At 42.2% G+C, this 20401-nt stretch overlaps 7 protein-coding genes across 7 annotated transcripts; 4 read left to right on the top strand and 3 right to left on the bottom strand.

The window, feature by feature from the left end:
• Nucleotides 1-3361: 3361 nt before the first annotated feature.
• Nucleotides 3362-4231, top strand: CAOG_05701 (hypothetical protein; the record flags this gene model as incomplete). The annotated part of the gene is made up of 1 exon (XM_004346324.1): nucleotides 3362-4231. One exon carries the CDS (start codon nucleotides 3362-3364, stop codon nucleotides 4229-4231), a length of 870 nt encoding a protein of 289 aa, XP_004346374.1.
• Nucleotides 4232-6555: 2324 nt separating this feature from the next.
• Nucleotides 6556-6963, top strand: CAOG_05702 (hypothetical protein; the record flags this gene model as incomplete). The annotated part of the gene is made up of 1 exon (XM_004346325.1): nucleotides 6556-6963. The coding sequence occupies one exon, from the start codon at nucleotides 6556-6558 to the stop codon at nucleotides 6961-6963; it is 408 nt and encodes a 135-aa protein (XP_004346375.1).
• A 15-nt stretch (nucleotides 6964-6978) lies between these two features.
• On the bottom strand, nucleotides 6979-8201 carry CAOG_05703 (hypothetical protein; the record flags this gene model as incomplete). The annotated part of the gene is made up of 5 exons (XM_004346326.1): nucleotides 6979-7115; nucleotides 7272-7508; nucleotides 7578-7837; nucleotides 7967-8042; nucleotides 8141-8201. The coding sequence occupies 5 exons, from the start codon at nucleotides 8199-8201 to the stop codon at nucleotides 6979-6981; spliced, it is 771 nt and encodes a 256-aa protein (XP_004346376.1).
• Nucleotides 8202-9890: 1689 nt separating this feature from the next.
• Nucleotides 9891-10535, bottom strand: CAOG_05704 (hypothetical protein; the record flags this gene model as incomplete). The annotated part of the gene is made up of 1 exon (XM_004346327.1): nucleotides 9891-10535. One exon carries the CDS (start codon nucleotides 10533-10535, stop codon nucleotides 9891-9893), a length of 645 nt encoding a protein of 214 aa, XP_004346377.1.
• A 4509-nt stretch (nucleotides 10536-15044) lies between these two features.
• CAOG_05705 (hypothetical protein) lies at nucleotides 15045-16283 on the top strand (the record flags this gene model as incomplete). Its single annotated transcript, XM_004346328.1, has 1 exon — nucleotides 15045-16283. The coding sequence occupies one exon, from the start codon at nucleotides 15045-15047 to the stop codon at nucleotides 16281-16283; it is 1239 nt and encodes a 412-aa protein (XP_004346378.1).
• CAOG_05706 (hypothetical protein) lies at nucleotides 16045-18143 on the top strand. The gene is made up of 2 exons (XM_004346329.1): nucleotides 16045-16091; nucleotides 17615-18143. The coding sequence occupies exon 2, from the start codon at nucleotides 17617-17619 to the stop codon at nucleotides 18064-18066; it is 450 nt and encodes a 149-aa protein (XP_004346379.1). The 5' UTR covers nucleotides 16045-16091; nucleotides 17615-17616; the 3' UTR covers nucleotides 18067-18143.
• A 306-nt stretch (nucleotides 18144-18449) lies between these two features.
• Nucleotides 18450-19356, bottom strand: CAOG_05708 (hypothetical protein). The gene has a single exon (XM_004346331.2). The coding sequence runs from the start codon at nucleotides 19313-19315 to the stop codon at nucleotides 18836-18838; it is 480 nt and encodes a 159-aa protein (XP_004346381.1). The 5' UTR covers nucleotides 19316-19356; the 3' UTR covers nucleotides 18450-18835.
• Between the last annotated feature and the right edge of the window lie 1045 nt (nucleotides 19357-20401).

Here is a 20401-nt window from a genome sequence, read left to right on the forward strand (position 1 = left end):
CATTGGACTGCAGCACTCACAGAATGGAAGATCATGCGTATTCGGCATGCTTGTGAAAAAGTGTGAAACAACAAGGTTGGCAAGGCGTTCTTCAACTACTTGCTCGAAATCGATAACACTAACTTTTTGTGTCACAAAGTTCCAGACAGTCAGACTAAGCTTGATTTCATAGCCGAACGATTGCATCCAGTCTTCAAATTCCTCAAAAAGTCGTACATTCTGAAAGAAAAGGGAATAAATGAGCAAATGTGCACCATGTTTGACAAGTTCACCAAAAGCTTCAGGTCGGATGAGATCCCCACAATTTATGCGTTCAGTAAAAAGCTCAAAGAAGTAGGCATCCAACGTAGCACGTCTGGTAACAAAAATGTGACTGCCAGTTACGAAACATTGAAAGCAATCGCTGAAAAGCACAAATGGTTACATGAATTGGATGATCAGGATGTTGAAGCAGCAGATATGGATGAACTTGATGAAGAAATCGTTAAACCACCAAAGCCAGTTGTAACCGAAGCAGATGATGAAGAATTTGTGCCAATTATTGAACCACTTGAAGAATATGAACTTCTTGACCCAGAACATATTGAAACCCCGAAGGTTGACTTCAAAGCACTTGATGAGCATGACACAACCCCTGAAACACCCCAAATTACCATCAAGCGCCCACCAAAACCAGCAGTACAATGTTTTCGTGACCAACATGGATTTCCAGTGGATCCCAGATCTTGGCAGCAAGTTATTCACGATGGGTTACAAGAACTTGATGATGTAATAACAAAAATCCGTGAAACCCCAAAACAGCTCCGGCCATTGTATGTGAAAGAACAGATATCAAAGCTGGTTCGTGATATGAAAAGAAAATAATCGAATTAATCAATTTCATTATTTTTGTCTTCCTCTCTCATCAATTGTTAGTCGATGAACAGGTTTTCGCACACGCGTCCCTCTACGAGAAGAGCTTTCTTCAACAGGTGCTTCTTCAGCTGTAAAATCATCGTCGCTCTCATCTTCTGCGATGTCATTCTCACCGTAAACATATCCTTTTGGTTGTTTTCGCAATACACTGTCTGGCGGCATGTTTTCAGTCTTGCCAACCACTTGCAAGCGTTGTTTCGTATACCAATGTTTCTTGCCTGTAATACTGTACATTGGTGGCTGTGCAGGAAGAAGGTGAACTTCAGTAATTTCACGAACAGTTGGATCCCATCTGAGATCTGTTTCTCTGAAACGATCAGTTGATTCATCTTCACCTCGCAGATTCTTTGGGAAATCATTAGCTACTCTTACCTTTGTGCCTTCATCAAGAATCAGACAACTATCTCCTTTACATACAGGCACCGCATCTTCTGGCACTGGTTTCAGTTTTATGTTCTTGTTGATCTCTGCAATAATACGAGGTAGATCATCAACCCACTCAGCATTATCTGTACCCAATACCAACTCTCTTGCATTTTGAGCAATAAACACGGCTTTACCTATCTGTTTGTTCTTTGCTTCAACAAGAGCCTGACTCCTGTGGCGTCCGCGTTCAGCAACTCTGATTGTAACACCGGCATCTTCAAAGAAACGTGCACAAACCCCTTTAAATTCAGTACCACCATCAACCTGTAGCTGACTTGATGGCATTTGTACAATACCACGCTTGAACATGATTTTGAATGCTTTCAATGTTGCCTCAGCTGTTTTCTCTTGCATTGGCACTGCATCTGTTTTGCGATTGCCTGTATCAATTGCAACCAGAGCATACTTGAACGAGCTTCCTTCTAAATGCCATTGATCCCAAGGCAAATACAAAAGATCGGCCTGTATCGTCAAACCACCAGTACCAGTGTAAAATCGAGGCATGTTGACACCCTTCTCTTTCTTTGGCTTCTTGTACAATAACGCCAGCAATTCAGTGGCAGCTTCTTTTGGATCAATGCCGCCTATACCAAAATTTTCATAGTACTTCATCCATATAATAATGATATAAAAATATGTCTTGAATATATAGATAGAAAACTATGGAAAATAAGGAAATAGAAGAAAAACCCAAGGCCAAAGAGCCGAAGGTGAAGAAATTATTTGTTGAATACTATGCAGATCCTGAATGGAAAAAAGCGTATTTAGCAAAGAAGAAGGAGATTGTGAAGTGTGAATGTGGAGACCATGTCTGTCAAGGATCAATGTATCTGCATAAGAAATCACAAAGACATATTAATGCAATAACGTTGAAGCCAGACAAGAACGGCATGATTAAAGTGAAAGCAGCTGATTTTGTCAAGGCTACTAAAAAGAGAAAATGATTGAAAACTATATAAAAACTAATTTCTAGTATAAATGTATAATAGAAATGCAAATCCCAAAATTCAAGGTGAAAGTTACAGCAACAAAGCTGAGATCTGCTTATGATATGCAAAGAAAGGAAGGCGATGGTATTATGGTATTTTATGATCTTGAAATGAATCATGCTCAAGTAACTCATACTTTGATGGGATACATTGAAGCGCTTCGTGAAGAACTCGATACTACAAACGACAAAGCATCAGTTCGTATCGTTGTAATTGGCAATATTTATACGTACAATGAAAACGGCAAGCGTGTTCTGGTAAAGGAACGTGTCGGAGTCAGCACTGGGAAACAAAATTTACATGGCAAAATAGAAATCCCAGAGATTGTACCGTACAATGATGATGAATTTGTTGTGTACACAAAGATGATGATAATTGTTCATCCTGCGATTGAAACAGCTGGTGGATCATCAAGTACCAACGATTGTTTGTTTGACGCTTTACACATCCTGCTTCTAGATGATATGCCATGGAAAACGTCTAAAGACTTCCGCAAGTATCTCAAAGTAGTACCCAATACCAAGATTTCCGTTGATGTGATACCACGCCTTGAAAAGAAACTGAGAACCAAGATAACTGTCATTGGAGACGTTGACTACAACAGTGAATATCAATCAATCAAATCAGTTATCCTCACTTTGAAGTACGGCCATTTCACAGCCACCAAAAGACATGTCCAGAAGGGTATATCTTATTCAGTGCGCAAACCAATGGCATATGTATCTCAAACCGATTATGTCTGCACTTATGATGAGAATGGAATGGGACAAATGGATTGGACAGAATTTAACAAAATCAAGTACCATCCTGTCTCAGCAACAAATGTACTAGTCAAATCACCAACTAAAGAAGCATTGAAACAGACATACGATGATTTTATTGAGAAACGTAATGTCTATTTGAAAGCATCGAAAGGACGTATTGATTTCTTCAAAACAGGAGACAGAAGACGTACCATGATTAAATTCTTGTACGATCACACACAACCAATAGATGCTGAAGTTGTATTGGCCGATGAAGCAAGAATAATCATGTCATCTTCTAGAGGCGCATTAATGAAGTGGAAGGAATACGAAGGTGAAGCATGGGAACTCGATATGATCAGTGCTTATTTCAGCATTATTACTAAGAACACTTTCCTTGTTCCAACTAAACGTGGTACTTTCAAAACTATTGATGATTTCAGCGAACACTTGGAGTTTGGTATCTATCGTTGTTTGATATCGGGCTTCCAACCAGATTCTTGTTGGTTTACTCGTTGGAATGAAGAACTTGACTGGTACACTTCTATTGACATCAAAGCATTCAGAGAACTTGGTCTAACAATTGAATTGATTCACGATGGCAAGCCGAATTTCCTTCATTATGATGGACAAAGTCGTGTAAAAGGAGACAAAGTATTTGGTTCATTCAAAGACGAGCTGTTTGGATTCAAGCAACAAAATTTACCTGATGCCAAACTAATGATCAATGGTTTCATTGGCGCACTCAGTATGGTTGATACAGTTACCAAGACAGTGCATGAAGAAAGCAAGAAGATACAGTATTTGAAAGAAACGGAAGAGATTCATGATGTCGAAGATTTTACTGTCGATGCTAAGAACGGATTGGTTGTCAAATACAATGTTGTTGACACAAACAGCTACTTTGAAACACCATTTGCTCGTGTTAAACCATTCATTTACTCACAGATTCGCCTTGTTATGATGAGATTAATTCGCCCACATCTTGATAAAGTTGTTCGTATCCATACCGATGGTATTATTCTGTCTGAAAAGATCGAAGTCGCGACTGGCAATGAACTTGGTGATTTCAAGTACAAACTCTATTGTCCACATGCAGTGATCAAAGGAATGAACAATATTACTCCACGCAAAGTTGAGTGGGAAGAATTGGAATAAAAAAATTGAAAACTATATAAAAATAAATTTATTCAGTATAGTTAGTACAGTACAAAATGGCTGGGTCAATGTGTCCAATGGATATATGGTTTCGTGACGGGGAATTAGATTACGACAGCGATTGCATGATTGAAGAAGATAAAGGCAGAACAGAGCCTTTAGATGAAGCTATTCTCAAGCGAAGAGAGAAGAACAAAATCGGGGACAAAGAAGCTCAAGAGTTTTTGAGCAGCGATATGGTGAAAGGAGACTGTTATGAATACGAAAGCTTTCGCTACTTGGCAACCTTTGTCGGAGTTGATCTTTACGGCCATTTTGATGTGTACAAAGATGTTCCTTATGCAACATTTGGAAGAAAAACAAAGTATGATGATGAGCATGGCGTTGAGCACGCAAAAAGGGTGATAAAATCACAAAGTATTCTGAAAAAATCTCCTTTCTTCGTCGGGCGTCAGTGGAATGGATGGTATTTGACGTATGTGTTCAAATTTCCAGAAATCGTTTGGAAACTGATTCTAGAGAATGTTGAGCGTCGCGGTGTCAAGCCAACGAAAGGTTCTGCCCCTTGGTGAAAAATCATTGAAAACTATATAAAAATAAATTTATTCAGTATAGTTAGAAATGGAAGCAGTTTTTGAAGAGTTATTGAACCACAAACCGTTAAAAGTTGTGAAAATTTTGCAAGATGACAACACTGGTCGGTATTTTAGTCCTTCAGCTAGTACTGTTTGTTACTGTTCCCAATGTCGGTCAATTGGTGTGTATTGTACTGATTTCGACGATCAAAATCCTGCCACCACATCAGTCACCACAAAGCACGGGTACAGCATTGAAGTGTACGATGGTTGTGACATGTGCTGCCTCAATCGTGAAACTACATTCGTGCAATGCTATGATCTTTTGGATCAAATCGACCGCGAAACAATAAAAAGTTATCAAGCCCAACTAGATGAGCTACAAGACCACTGGGAGGAGCGCAGAGGAAGCAGAGACCCGCTTAAATTCAGATTTATCTTAAAAAGCATTACAGGGGTGATCACCCCACTTCTTAGAAAGACTGCTGATTATAATGACAAATTTTGGATCAGCACGATGAAGGAGGGCTACACTGTAGTCTATCAAGACGTAAAATAATTGAAAACTATATAAAAATAAATGTATTTAGTATAGTTAATGGAGTGCCCTATTTGTTGCGAAGATTTTGAGGAAAAGACAGAAATTGCTTGTGGACACGTTGTTTGTGTTGCTTGTATAAGACAAATCACGGAAGAAAATTGGTATACGTGCCCGATGTGTAGAGCCGAGTACTTTTCAGCGTCGATTCTTCGAAATACTAATGGGATAATCTCTTGTGATGGAGTGAAGCTAACAAGTATGGAAGATTTACGACGAGCCTGTAACTACAACGATCAACAATTGTACAATTATTTCATTGAGTTCATAACTGGATCAAGCACTAACCAAGAGACGGATGAACTTAATGACGATAGTGAAGAAGAAACATGCGATTGTGGAGCAGCAGCTGATGGAGATTGTGATTGTACCACTTATTGTTACGATAGTGAAGATTTTTGTGACAAGAGTGAAAAACCAAAATGCGATTGCCCCGTTCATAATTCTACTATCCAAGACATTCTTGAAGAAAGAACAGAACAATGCACATGCGACTGCATCTTTCATTTTGAGTTAGGAGCCTTTGAATATCCCTCTAACGTTACCTTTACGTTGCGGAGATAATAATGGAAAACTATATAAAATAAATGTAGTTAGTATAGTTAGAAATGAACTGCAAGCTGTGTAACAAGAAAATCCGTAACTGGACAAGAGCAACTGACTGGGAAACAAGACCTATGCACAAGAGCTGTCACAAAGACATGGTTGATAAAATACTAGCATGGAGACACTATGATGAACCATTGAGTTATTTGTATGATCCGGACTTGTATCAGAGATTGATTGCACCATATGTCAAGCTACTTTCTTGATATAAAAGTATAGAAAATATTGATCAAGTATAGTGATGACACATAAACACCTTGATTTTGTTTTGAGACGTTTCAAAGACATGCAATCAGATTTGTATGGTATTGAAACGGAAATGGAGACTATGATACAAGAGCTAGAAACTATAATTAAAGAACTCAGAAAAGAAGGGAACAGTCATGATTGCGAGCTTTTTAAATTCCGTGACGATGAATGTATAATGAACGTAGATATAATGTTGAGGGCTGACGATGTGTGGTATACAGACGATGAAGAGGAAGATGAAGAACATGAAAAGTTATAATGATTTAATAAAATCTCTATAAACTATAGAATTTAGTATGAATTTGTCAGATGAAGCGATTTTAGGCAAGATTATGGACATGGACAAGTCGAGAAGTGTACTTAGACGCAAGCTACAAGAGGTGAAAGACAAGTACGCATTCGAGAAAAAGGAACTTGAATTAACAGAACCAACGGTTAAACTATTAAATGATCTGAATGAAAAGGCAATGGCGCAGCTACACGCAAGCGATGAATCATCTGAAGTGGTCGCTGAAAGATTCAAAGAAGAACACAAGGAAGAATTCGATAAGATCCATGAAGATACAGCAGCACTTGATAAGCTCAATGCAATCGACTATGCAATGTACCAAGAAATTCACGCTATTATCAAGGAAGAAGAAAAAGCCAAGAGACTTGATATGTTCAAGAGATTTGGAATATTGGAGCAAACAATTACTGATTAGTTAATTAATAATTGTTTAGATGCCGAGAGCGTCTTCAGCATTTTGGCGAACACGTTTGATGTCGTTCATATCACCAAGGCTGCCAGCACGAGTATCAGGGTTACCCATAAACTTGTCGTATGCAACAGAAGTGCTACCGTTACGGATGATAACTGTCTTCAAACGATCGATGATGAACCAGTAGTTGTAATATTTAGAGCCAGTAGCAGCGCTAGTGTTATTGAATTTCACAACCAACGAGCATTGGGCATTTGGTCTGACAAGACGTGATGCAATACGAGAGAGGTTCATGATGGTGAATCTGTTACAGTTCTTCCAATCGTGGTAATTCAAGAGACTGCCGATTTCGTTACTGGTGCCGTAACCAACCATACATTCACGGACTTGGTTCCAGAGTTCAAGATCAAGGAACATGTCCTTGTTGAAGTATTGTTCATCATTGATGTCGATATTGCATGATCTGAGCTGGGCATCCACGTTGTTGATACCAAGGGCACCGTATTTTTGAATTTGGGTTAGGCCACCTGTAACTTGATAAGGTAAGACTGTGACACGAAGTGGTCGAACAACGGAGTCAGAGATTCTCATTTGTTGCTGTGTAGTTGAGTCATTACCGGCTGTGGTGTTATTAACGGTGCTGACATCTGATGCAACGAAGTGAACTTTCTTCACGTAGCCAGCTCTGAGAGCACCAGCAAGTGCGTGATACTTTTCAGCTGGAAGAACGAGGGACTTGTAATAGAGACGGCAAACACCTCCCATAGCAGAACCAGCACCACCGATAGTGATCTTCAAATTTTCACCAGCAACGAGGCCAGATCCGGATGCTGTAAGAGATACAAGTGGTGGATAATCAGGTGGGGTAGTCTGGCCACTAGAGAAATTTAAGTTAAAGTATGTAGTCCAAGCCATGTTAGGAAGAGGATAGTCAATGCGGTCGTAGAAATCATGCAACTCGTTCAGAGGGATGAAAACAACGCCGGAGTACTTGTTTGCACTATACGTGACAATGCTGTTGAAATCGAGGAATCGGTTATAGAGACCCTTGTTACCACCATCATTGTAGGTTGTAGCAACAGCTGCAGCAAGCAAGAAAGGTAATTTTGTAGCACCGCCTGTAGTACCCTGTTGATAACTATCATATGCGAAACCAAGTTCGCAACTTTCAGATTCATACCAATCACGGGTGTGCTCGAGACCTTGTCTTGTAGCGTTACGGAAGTGTATGTCTTGTTCATTGAGAATGTCGGTACCATCATTTGCTTGGATTTCAATACCCCTGATTAAATCCAAGACAGAGTTCTTGAAACAAACTACATCTGTACCACTTGCTACACCACAAGGAGTGCCCTGTAATGGTCCTGTAAGATTTACAACAGGTTCAGCTGTGGATGCCGATTCTACTGTCAAAGGAATAGCGAGAACCATGTCTCTTGGGCAAACAACCTTAGTCTGGAGACTTTTCATGTCAATTTGAATACGGTTGGAGTAATCACCTTGATTGAAATCGTTGATGTACTGCCATTGTGAATCGGTGTATTGCTGCAAGTAAGCGTCGATTGCTGAGCTCTCTTGGAGCATGTTGTGGAGTTGGTCTTGGTCACTACTCATGTTAATACTAGTATATCATCATAAATTAATTATAATTACATTATGATTCTACTTGAAGCGCTTGCTCAATGCTTTTTCAATTGCTTTGCGATTCATACTTCCACCTTTCTTAGGTGCTTTGGGCGCGGCTGCTTTGTAGCATTTTTGTGGTTGCTGAGGCAGTCCAAATCCGAACAAGCTACCAAGTGCTTTAAGGAAACTACCTCCATGCTTGCGTTCACGAGGGTGAATAACATGGACTGTTAAACCCTCTGGTGTTTTCTTGGCCATCATTTCGTGCTTTCTACCCATGCGATCAAACTTGACAAGTGGTACACGCACGATACCGTTGCCATCCATTTCTTTCTTGCCTCTAAAGACACCTTTACGTAAAAATAACGTGTTGCTCATGTTCCTATATAACTACGACATTTAATAATTTCTTTAAGCAAATTGGCAAACAAGAACAACATCTGGATCTACCATTTGAAGAGGACGACCATTTTCATCTGTGAAAGTGAACACCATTTGATTGTATGTTCCTGATTTGATTGTAAAGTATCGCAAATTATCGGGCTCAATAGTGACCTGACCTCCATATACAACACTATCTGCTGGGGAAAACTGGTAGATAGACTGACTGACAGATGGGGTGTTAAGTGAACCTGAATTAACAAGGTTGCAATTGAGTGAGCAACTGATAACAGGGTCAACCTGTGGGATATTGGGTGATAACACTTCATATTGAGTCGTTAACGCGTTCGATGCTGGGTATGACGTGTTCTTATTAAATCCAAGCACCTTATTGAAATCGGAGCCATCAAAGTTCAATTGAGGAACAAGCCCTGTTAACGCGAAACCAGCTGGATTTGACCAACCAGAAGGGAGAGTATCAGGTACTGGTGTGCATGTCAACTGTTCCTTGTAATACACCGGATTCTCTTGAATCTTCATAAAATAGACAGGAATACCGTTGTTATCAAGCAAATACTGCCCATTATTGAACATTTGTAGATGCAGATACTGATTCAAATAATCTACACTGTAGTTACCTTCGGGTAATGTGATGTTAGTTGTTCCTGTGCCTGTTCCAGAACCATTAAATGTGTACGAAAATGTTCTGTTGTTCCAGAAAATAAGGATATTCGGCCAAGAACGATACAAGAACAAGCTAACAAGTGCAATTTTATCACCATCCACAAAAGTCATGGTGTATGGGAAATTGAAGATGATTGTATTTGGCGTTGTCGAGAGATTGTTCTTTGTATTAATGAACAATGTCTTGTTCGCTTGGGTACGCATAAGTCTATTACTCATATGTCTATATGATCAATAGATTAAAATGGAAGAATGCTGCCTAAGATATTTCCTAAGAAGCCCTGACCACCACGAGCAGGTCGTTTTGAGCCTGCAGATTTACGTTTGGCTGTCTTCTTTTTGATTTCTTTGTTCAGTTCACGTTTGAGGTGAGTGTTAAAGCTGCCTCCTTTCTTGGCACTTGCCTTGGCACGACTACAAGCAGATTTCCAGCCTGCCTTAGTGAGACCAGAGCCGCCAAGCTTGGTATTAACTTTGTCGATGACATGGTCGCCTACTTTTGAAAGTGTACTGGCACCAGCATTTGCGAGTGTACCAATGATACCACCTTTCTTGGCACCATAGTCGGCAAGCTTTTGTGTACCTTTATCTAAAAGTGTCTTGCCGGCTGTATTAATGACGTTCTTTGCAACACCCTTGAGCAGATTACCAAAGAAACCCGCGCCGTGACGACCGTGATGACGAAGCTGAGGCAATGAAAGCTGCAAAGTGATACCAGAACCTGTCTTACGTGCCTTACCGATGCGGTTGATTTGTGTCTTGGTCAAATGAACAGTCTGTCCACCAGTCTTGATGTGATTGTTTGAGAGGCGAATGTTTTTGCCCTTTGCGAGCTTTCGGACGTGATCTCTTGTGAGATTCAATTTAACCGGATGATAAACCATGTATACTAGATTTACACGAGAAATTAATGTTTTCTTATTATAGGAACATAAAGATGGCAAGCGATTATTGCGTACGTTGTGGGAACAACACACAGAACGTTGGAGAAAAGATGGCCACTTCAGCTAATGGAAGACGCATGAGACGTTCAACTTGTGCTAACTGTGGCTGCAAGAAATGTGCTTTTGTTGCAGGTGGTGCCGCCAAGAAACGAACCAAAGCCAAGAAAAGTACCAAAGGAGGTTCATTCCGCTTAGGTGGATCATTCTTCTAACGTAACGGTATAAATGAAGAAACTGTTGAATATTTCGGACTCTGAAATTGACACATATCTCGATCCATACAAGGAATATGCTGGTAGTTTTTCATCTGGACAGCTACCCAAAAAGATTGGAAACAAAATCTATGTCATTAATCTAGAACTCGATCCTAAAGGTCAAGGAACACATTGGGTATTGCTGAGTAATATTAACAAGGCACGAACAGAGTATTTTGACTCTTTCGGCTTGAACCCAAACATTCCGACTTATGAGTTTGCGATGTCATCCGGTAAACCATTGTATTACAGTAATGAGGACTACCAGAACAAGAAATCAGAAGCATGTGGTTATTACTGCATGTATGTAGCTGAACAATTGATCAAAGGCAGAAAACTAGACGATATTGTCGAAGATTTCGGCGACAACACTGTCAAAAACGAGAAAGTACTTGAAGATTATTTCGATTAATTAATCAATCTAATCCAAAGGATACGAACTAAAGGTTCTAATCACTTTTTGTAGTACGATTCTGGAACTGGTTGATAGTTACAACGGAATCTGTAATCTGGGTCTGATGTTTTCATATCGATCATGAAGAAATTGGCTTGGTTCTTCGCAACACACTGCTGCCATAACGGAATGAGCTGTTTTTCAAGACCACGACAGTATTCAGAGAAAATCAGCTTGGCATCCTTGTCAGAATTCAGACGTTTCATAATAACGTAATCACAAGAACCTCGGATACGTTTATCAGTGGAGTAATAGTTCTGGGTAATCCAAACACATGTGCAGTTGTAGGGACGTGATTTTGTAAAGTATTCAACTACACTCTTCATGTTCTTGGGTGATTCTGTCAACATATCGTCAAACACTATCAGGTTGTTGAATGCTGGATCCATCTTATCAGGAGGAGGGACGTTGGTGAGATCGCTCTGTACGTAGAGAATATCACTTAGAGGAACACCAGCTTCGTCGGCAACTTCTTTCAAATTCATCTTCAAATAGTCATACAAGGTTTGATTTTCATTTCTAAGGTACAAATAGTATTTGTGGAACACTCCAATGCGCTTGATTAGTTCAAGTAATGTGTCTGTCTTGCCTGAGCCTGATGCACCATCGATTAATATGCGAGCCGGAAGATCAATTCGAACTTGTTTGTACGCGGGATATGTTTCTCGTTCCTTCAAAAGCTGTTTTGGTACCTTGTTGTAAAAACTTTCGGGTTGGATTCGGCTTTGTTTACTCATAATAATACCTGATTAGATATTGTTATACAACAAAAGGTGATTGGTACACATTGAGTGCCTCATTTTTCCAAGCATTTGTAACAATGCCGCGGTTTGCCAACTCTCTGATGACCTCGTGTAGTTGTGCGTATGTGTGTGGGTTATTGTTACCGCTTTCAATCATTCCCTTTAAGATATCAAATTGATCCTTGAGCCGGACGTCAGATTCACCAGATTCTTTAATAACCTTGCCTTTCTTTATTGTTAGTGCTTTTGGTTTTGTTGAACGTTTAAGATATGGGTCTGCAATGTGGGCAATTTTAGCTAGACGACGAATCATCTCACGTTCTTCGTTATCAAAGTCTTCTTCAATTGGGCGATGGTCGATGAGATCGTGAACAGCGTTCTTGAACAGGCGTGATATTTTATGGTTCATCAGTACTTTACCAGTGTCGTCTGATACTTTTAGGACGTTGCGTTGCAATTGTTCAAGGTCAATGAATACATCACCTAGAGGATCCATTGTTGATTTGTGTGTGGGAAGACCATGACCCTTTTTCAATGGAGCTTCTCTTCTTTCAGATGCAGGGATAGATGGGGCTTCTCTTCTTTCAGATGCAGGGAAGGAAGATGATGCTATCGGTATTCTTCCGCTTTCCGATGCTGAGATGAACAGGTCATAGAGATCGGTATCGTTCATGTTCTTTGCATATTGAACCTTTTCCACCATATCGTTACCCACAAACAAAGGACTCATCTTAATAATGTCGTAAGCGGAATTGCCGTTGATATTTATTCTACTTAGATACCCAGTTATCTTGCCTTGGGTATCCATGTTCTTTGTGCGAATTTTTTCGACAGCGGAAACAATACTCGCAGCAGCCGCTGAATGTGCGACCTGTTCCTGTTTTTGTTCCCGTTGTTCAACTGCTCTTTCTGCTTTTTCATATCGGTCTTCAATATCACGGGCATGCTGGTCTTCCGATATTGTCGATTTCGCCTTCCCTTTTTTAGTGGCTGCTGGTGCTGCAAATGCTTTGTTTTTGGTAAATTTATTGAACTCTGATCCGACGTAATTTTTGGCGGAGGCTAAGGCGTGATATACATCGCTATCTAATGGATGTATCATAAGCATTTCCGATGGAAGGTAATAGTCACTAGTATTCATTATTTTTTGGTAGGCGGCTGATATTTTTTTGGTATCACCCTTCGCGACAGCTGTATCAAAATCATCTTTCATACGGTTTATGTCTTGTTTTGTTAGCGGTGGCGGAATCCCTTCTTCTTTGATCTGTTGGCGCAATGTTTCAGCACGTGAAGGCAAATGATAAATGTCATCATCTCTGGGATAATTATACATACCCATTCTCATATCACTATCATCGTGCGTTCTCCCGAAGATCTTCTCGCCAACATCTTCTCCATTATAAAACCTTTGGTAGAGATTGGGCGTTGGTTCAGGATATTCACGATATTTGCGATGTCTGCGTGGGAGAGCATCTGGAAGGGGTTCATCAAGGTCATCGTCGTTTGCAAATGGAAGGGGTATATTTGCCGCGTCAAATTCAAACTCATCGAGGTCGTCATCGTTTGTGTCCGGAAGAGCTACGTTTGCAGGATTTTGTTGCGCGTTTCTGGCTTGTACTGCTTGTCTTGCTCTCCATGCTGCATCTGCCCTGTTTAGTTCATCTTCATTGAACGGGAGTTCGTCGAATAACGCTTTCCGGTCTTCAATATTTTCGGGTGCTTTTTTTTTCTCTTTTTTTGGAGGCTGTTTGTTTTGATCAGAATTACCAATATTAGCTGCTATTTGTCTCAACAAGCTTAAGAATTCACTGCTTGTATCCTCATTTTGATTCATATTAACAGGTACATCAATACTTTGTGCTATTTCTTGCTGAGACTTCAACATCAGTGCTTTTCTTTCATAACCCTCAGCAAATCCTTCCTGCTCTGGAATGATATTAGGCTGATTGAATCCTGTGAAGAAATTCTCTGGTGGAATGATGTGTTGACTAATGGATGGCTTGAAGAAGGGTTCATCGCTTGTCAACACGTATCTTAGATTTCGTTTGCCTTCTTCCAGTTTTGCAAGATCTTCATAACCTTTCGCCCAGCTTTCTTGTTCTTGGATAATACGTGGTTGATGATAGAATGGGAGCTGGTCAGGTGTAACGTATGGATCTGTCATGTAGGAAACTGCAGTGTTTTTCATTTCTGCCTTTTCTCTGTACTTTGATCCAATTTTGTTTCCTGCAGCATTTTTTGCAGATCCCATCATAACATCCGCTGTGTTTTGTATGTAAGGTGGTGCTGGATTCGCTAATGCGCCGAAGAAATCAGCTAGGTTGCTTGTCATTTTACTACTATAACGTCACATTTTGTTGACTACATATAGAGTCTATGGAAGATAGAAATAATTCTGAAACTTACAGATGTGATATCTGCAACGTCGATTTGAAGAGTAAATGGAACATGGCTTGTCATAACACATCAAAGAAACACATCTTAGCGACAAAAGGTAGTGTTGGGCGCATGGATCATGCTATGAGACGTGATTTGGACAGTATTACAAGCAGAATGAGCGATTTGATACATGATTTCGCAATGTTTCGCAACAAGTTCGGTATGAATGAGCCAGAGCTGTTTGTATTTGAGGATGACGGAAAGAAATACAATTCAGAAGAGCTGTACGAAATTTGCAGCCAAATGTATGCTGAAGAGCAAAAGAAGTTTGTTGGAGACACAGCCATGTTGAAGAAACTGAATGACAAGTACAAGAAGGTCATTAATGTGCTTGCCGAGTATGCAGAAAAGGATCAGGATACAGGAAAGACATGGAACCGCACGCTGGAAAAGTTCAACAGCGATATTAACTATTAATATCAGATAGTAATATAATATGTCAATATTCAATCCGGTTATCGATAGTGGCGACGGTGTCACAATACAAGAAGTACAACAGATCTGCAACGCAACAGTTTCAGGAGCACTTGTAGGTTACGTGCCGAAAACAGGTGCCACAATGACTGGTGCTCTTCAAGGATTCTTTGTAGGAACATTAGATGCTGACAATGGTAGTGTAGCAGATCCAAGTATTCAATTCACAGAGGGTAATGGCTTCTTCTTACCGGCTGACAATGAAGTGGCTGTTGCCATTGACGGTGTTGAAGTTGCCACGTTCAGTGACACGGGCTTGGGTATTGCCGGCGATTTGGCAGCTACAAACGTTGAAGTTAGTGGTGCTGTTGTTCTTGGTGCTGGTTCTGCTACAGTGCCATCAATTTCATTCTCTGGTGATAGCAACACCGGCATTTACGCTGCAGCCACGGATATCCTTGGTTTTGCTGCTGGTGGCGCTGCAGTTGCAACTATTTCGAGCAGTGGCATTGGTGTTGCTGGGAACGTGTCTGCAAACTCTATGTCCACAGCAAGTTTAACCATGGGTGGAAACAAGATACAATCGTTAGGCACCCCAACAGCGACAGATGATGCAGCAACAAAAGGGTACGTCGACAGCGCAGTTGCCGGTGGTAGTTACTTACCTTTGGCTGGTGGTACTCTTACTGGTGCGCTTCTTGTGCCCGATGGCAGTGCTTCCACGCCGGCGATCGCGCTTGCAAGTGACACTGACACTGGCATCTACAGTGATTTAGGTGCGCTGTGTGTCTCAGCCGGCGGTACAATGTGCGCGTTTTTCAATGCATTGGGTATCCGCACCGGTCTCGATGTCGCTGCCCAAGGCAGTGTGACTGGTGCACGGGTGTATGCCACCACCCAGTTTCTTGCCGGAAACGGAAACGTGACAAACCCAGCGTACAGTTTTAGCGCAAATAGCTTTGTAGGGTTGTACTCTGCTGGAACAAACCAACTTGGTGTAAGTGCAAATTCGACCAATGTAGCAACCTTCACAACAACTGCATTGAATGTGGCCACTGGGTTGAATGTCACAGGCTTCACATCGCTTGGAACTGGTAACACAGGGTTGAAGATGGCAGTCTTTATCGGAACAACAGCTGCTGGAAGTGGAGGGACTGTAGCACAGAACATCACGATTGACAGGAACAAGATTGTGAGTATGACTGGAACCATTTTCGCGTCCAACAGCAAAACTGTTGCATTCAACACTGGCTCGGGTCAGTATTACGTGTATGCTGATGTGAGTGGCGCATCGTCCCCTTGGGTATTAACCGTGACCAATGGTGCCAGTGCCACGAGTGCCTATAGTGTTCCATTCAGTATCTTAATCACCTACGTGGCATAATCTCACCTAATGGTATAATGGACGTCGTCGCAATAACAGCTTTAGTCGCAGCAATCGCACTTGCTCTCGAACGCGTCTTCTCCCGCTTCAAGAAGTCTAGCTGCTGCCATGGTGGTGTGGAACTGGAGATGAAGGACTCGACAGTGGCGGCAGTGAGTGCAGAGCCAGCAAAATAATTGAACAAATAATTTTAACAAATTTTCTGTTCAAACCGGAATTGCCCAACCAATTTTTTTTGGTTGAACGAAAGCTAGTCGACGAGCCGTAGTTCGCTTCAAGCTGGATGGGAATCGGATATCGCGAGTTCGATTCCCTGAAAGTGCGAAAAACCAAAAATGCGCATTTATGTAGTTGCTACAATTGTCACAAATGATGTCATAAAAAACGGTGACGTTGGTGGCTCCGAAAAAAACAAATAAAAAACGATTTGCATGACGGAGCCACCAACAGAACCAACACCCTTTTTGTTTTTTTTTTTTGCCATTCACTCATCATCAGTCACATGGCCAGAGGCAAGCGGAGAGCCAGAAACGCCGAAGTCCTGCGCGAGCTCGGGGGCGAGTGAAGGTCTTTTGTGTTCTTCTGTCGGGAGTTTCTCAGTATCAAACCCCTCCATGTCGCTCTTGAACATCTCTTGTTCCTCCGTCTTGTGGTCAGTAGGTTGGTTTGTTTTTTCTTGGGGATTCTTGGGATCGGTAAACCACTGAGCATCATCAGCAGCTTCTCGTCTGCGGAAGAGTCTGTCGAAGTGCTGCACATACTCCTGAACAAGGTTGCGGAGGCGTTCGATCTCATCATGCTTGAGAGCGAGCTCAGCGTTCTTAATGCCTAAGAGTTGACGTGTATGCTCATGACTTTTAGATTCAAAAGTCAGCATGCGGTAAACCTCGTCCTTCGTGAGCTCTTTTAAATGATCGAAAGTGAGGGGCTCGGGCGAACCGTCATCCGCGAGCGTTTTGAGAGGGAAGGGAATAGGGGGAGGGCATGCCAAGCGAGGATGGTAAGGGCAACTGGGGGGATGAGCGAGTGCAAAGGCAGGAGGCCGCGACATGGTTGGGAAAGAGAGTGAGCTCTTTCCTATTCAGACTCAAAGCTAAAACATTTGCAAAAACAATTTTTTCATAGCAACAATTCAGAGCCAAAAAACATTTTGTATCGTTGTTCAGAGCCAAAACCGATTTTTTTTCATGGCAACAGTTCAGAGCCAAAAAAAAATCAATATTTCATAGCAACAGTTCAGAGCCAAAAAATATAATAACAATGAGCGCATTCATTTTTTAAGGAAACAAAACATTGTCCGAGCTAATTTGCTCATTCTTTTTTCCCCACAGCGATGCAGTGCTCCGGTTACGCCAAGTCGACAAACGCTCAGTGCTCTAACAAGAGCAAATACAATGGCTACTGTCATGTCCATCATGCCCAAGATCCCACTGGCGAGGCCTCACGTCTTTTTAACGCGGCGCAAGCCCAACCGTTTGCCGCGCGAGATGCTGCCATCACCCAACAGGTCGAGGCTGGACAGGCAGCAAAGATCGACGCACTCAAGGAAAAACTCGCCAAACGAGTTGCAGTCAACAAGGAAACGAAAAAACTTGCCCAGACAGTCAAAGGTGTGAAGGAAGAACGCGACAACTTGGCGGAAAAACTGGATGCACGCGAAGAAGAATGTCAAGAGATGGTCGCACTGCTCCAGCTCATGCAGTCCAAGTTTGAAGAGCTCGGCATCACCGATTATGCTGACGAGGTGCAGGCTTTTGTCGATTATTACGACTATGTTGAGTGATCGAATGTGTCAGTAGAATGCAGTGCTAGAATGTTGTACTGATCTCGAAGTCGTAATGAAAACTACATCCAATAAAGCCGGATGCAAAATACGCTTTTTTTGCCCAACTTCTTAGACAATTTTATTTTTCCTAGCAATTTATACCGTCCGTACCGTCCATTGCGTCCTCCTCGTACTCTTCTTTCTTTTATTTACTTTTCTATAGAGAATAATAGTAATAATAATAATAGTGAAATTAGTTACTGCCAAAACATTCACAAAATCGCTTCGCTTTTTAATGAAACTATAAGAAAGTGCAGTTTTTGATTCCCAGAAATGAGCGAAGCGAAATTTCGATCCAGTTTGCAATTAAATTTGAAAGCGATTCGGCCTATGTTTTTTTTTTTATTGGATAGATAGGGAAGCGGCATCGTCTGAATATGAACACATAGATCTACTGAGCAAACTCAATGACGACGAGAGCAGGGGCGAACTCGACATCCTCCTCGAACTGGTCCAGAGACGTGAAGGGACTGACACAGATCGTCGTTCTGGGCCAACTTGATGACCACTTGCTTTTGGCCGCGCGCATTTCGACGACGGGCGAACGTCGGCCCTGATCGCAAACAACGACTGGTAATCTGTTTCCTCGGTTCGCATACCCCCTTGCCCTGATTGCTTTGCGGCTCCGTTGAAGTTACAACTCTCCACTTCACTCTCCACTCGCAGATGTGCAAAACGGAATCGGATAATCTCAATCATAAAAAGCACCAGAACAGAATCAACGCATTTAGGCGTTTGCGAGTTTTGCCAAAATGTGCCCATGGCACAACTCTGGTGCACACCAGCATCCAAGCACTTTGCCACGAAGCTCAGGCAGCGCAGCGAGCAAGTCGGGTCGTGAGAGCAAATACTGTTCGAAACGACGCACGGCCTCCTTTCTGGAGCCGCACTTTGACACGGAAAACGGATTTGCCCACTTTGACGACGGAAGATGCCATCCACCTTGGTTGCAAGCGCGGCCAATGTAAATGTCGCAGCCTTGTACTACAGCGCCGTTTTTGCGTTTCAGTCGCACCACACGGGTCTGCTGTTCGGCGACAAGCTGCAGGCTCCGTTGCCGAAACTGCTTGGTCAGTGCTGCTGACTCTGCAGCCGCAAGCACATGAAGCTGCTGAAAAGAACTGTCGTCGCTAGCAGTATCAATGGTACTTGCAGGACAGCAGATGACCTCCGGGTTGGACTGCTGGTGCTTCATTTGGGAAGCCATTTGCTCAAATCGCTGAAGAGTGGAGTTGTTGACGAAAAATGACTGGCCCTTCGTCAAAAACGACGACATAAAAACGATACATCCACCCCCTCCCCCACGGCGCTCAACCAAGCCGTCAGGTGTGAATCTGGAAAGAGTCGAGGCGAAAATGGGTCTTTGTGGCGTTTAGCTACTTTTAGGTTCACAGTTGGCAGTTGTTTTTGACTCGACAAGTTCCGAATGCTGTCGTATCAGAACATGACGCCGAGCCAGCGCGAGTTGTACGACAAGGTCAAGAACACAACTCATTATTTCTAGTAAGAAGCAATCATATGTATTGCAGAGTATAACAACGAGCTTGTTGACGAAATGGACAGCGTGTCTTGGGAAAAGGTTGGCGATGCTGAAGCGCTGGCGATTGCTGAGGCACTTAAAGTCAACACGACGGTGACCAGGGTCGAGTAAGGCACCTCACTTTGATTTGTGCATGTGAGTGGGTGATTTCAACAGAGGGTATTCAGAATACTGATGATGGGGGGGAGGATGAACAGGCTTTGGCAGAATCAGATTGGCGTTGCTGGAGCGAGCGCGATTGCCGAGACACTCAAAGTAAACAAGGCGGTGACCTCTATCGCGTACGGCAGCTCACTTGACTGATGCAATGTTAGGAGCATTTTAGAGTGCTCATCGACGGAGAGCATGAACAGTGTTTGGGATAATCAGATTGGCGATGCTGGAGCGAGCGCGATTGCCGAGACACTCAAAGTGAACAAGACAGTGACTTGGATCACGTACGGCAGCTCACTTTGACTGATGCAATGTTAGGAGCATTTTAGAGTGCTCATCGACGGAGAATGAACAGTGTTTGGGATAATCAGATTGGCGATGCTGGAGCGAGCGCGATTGCTGAGGCGCTCAAAGTGAACACGACAGTGACCAAGGTCGAGTAAGGCATCTCACTTGGACCGATGCATATGAGTGAGTGATTGAGCAGAGTGCTCACTGAGGGAGGGAATCTGGACAGTCTGGGTGAGAATCTGATTGGCGATGCTGGAGCGCAGGCAATTGCGGAACTGATCAAAGTGAATAAGACGCTGGCATGGCTCA

The sequence above is a fragment of the Capsaspora owczarzaki genome (assembly GCF_000151315.2).
Source record: "Capsaspora owczarzaki ATCC 30864 unplaced genomic scaffold supercont2.9, whole genome shotgun sequence".
NCBI classification, from domain to species: Eukaryota; class Filasterea; order Ministeriida; family Capsasporidae; genus Capsaspora; species Capsaspora owczarzaki.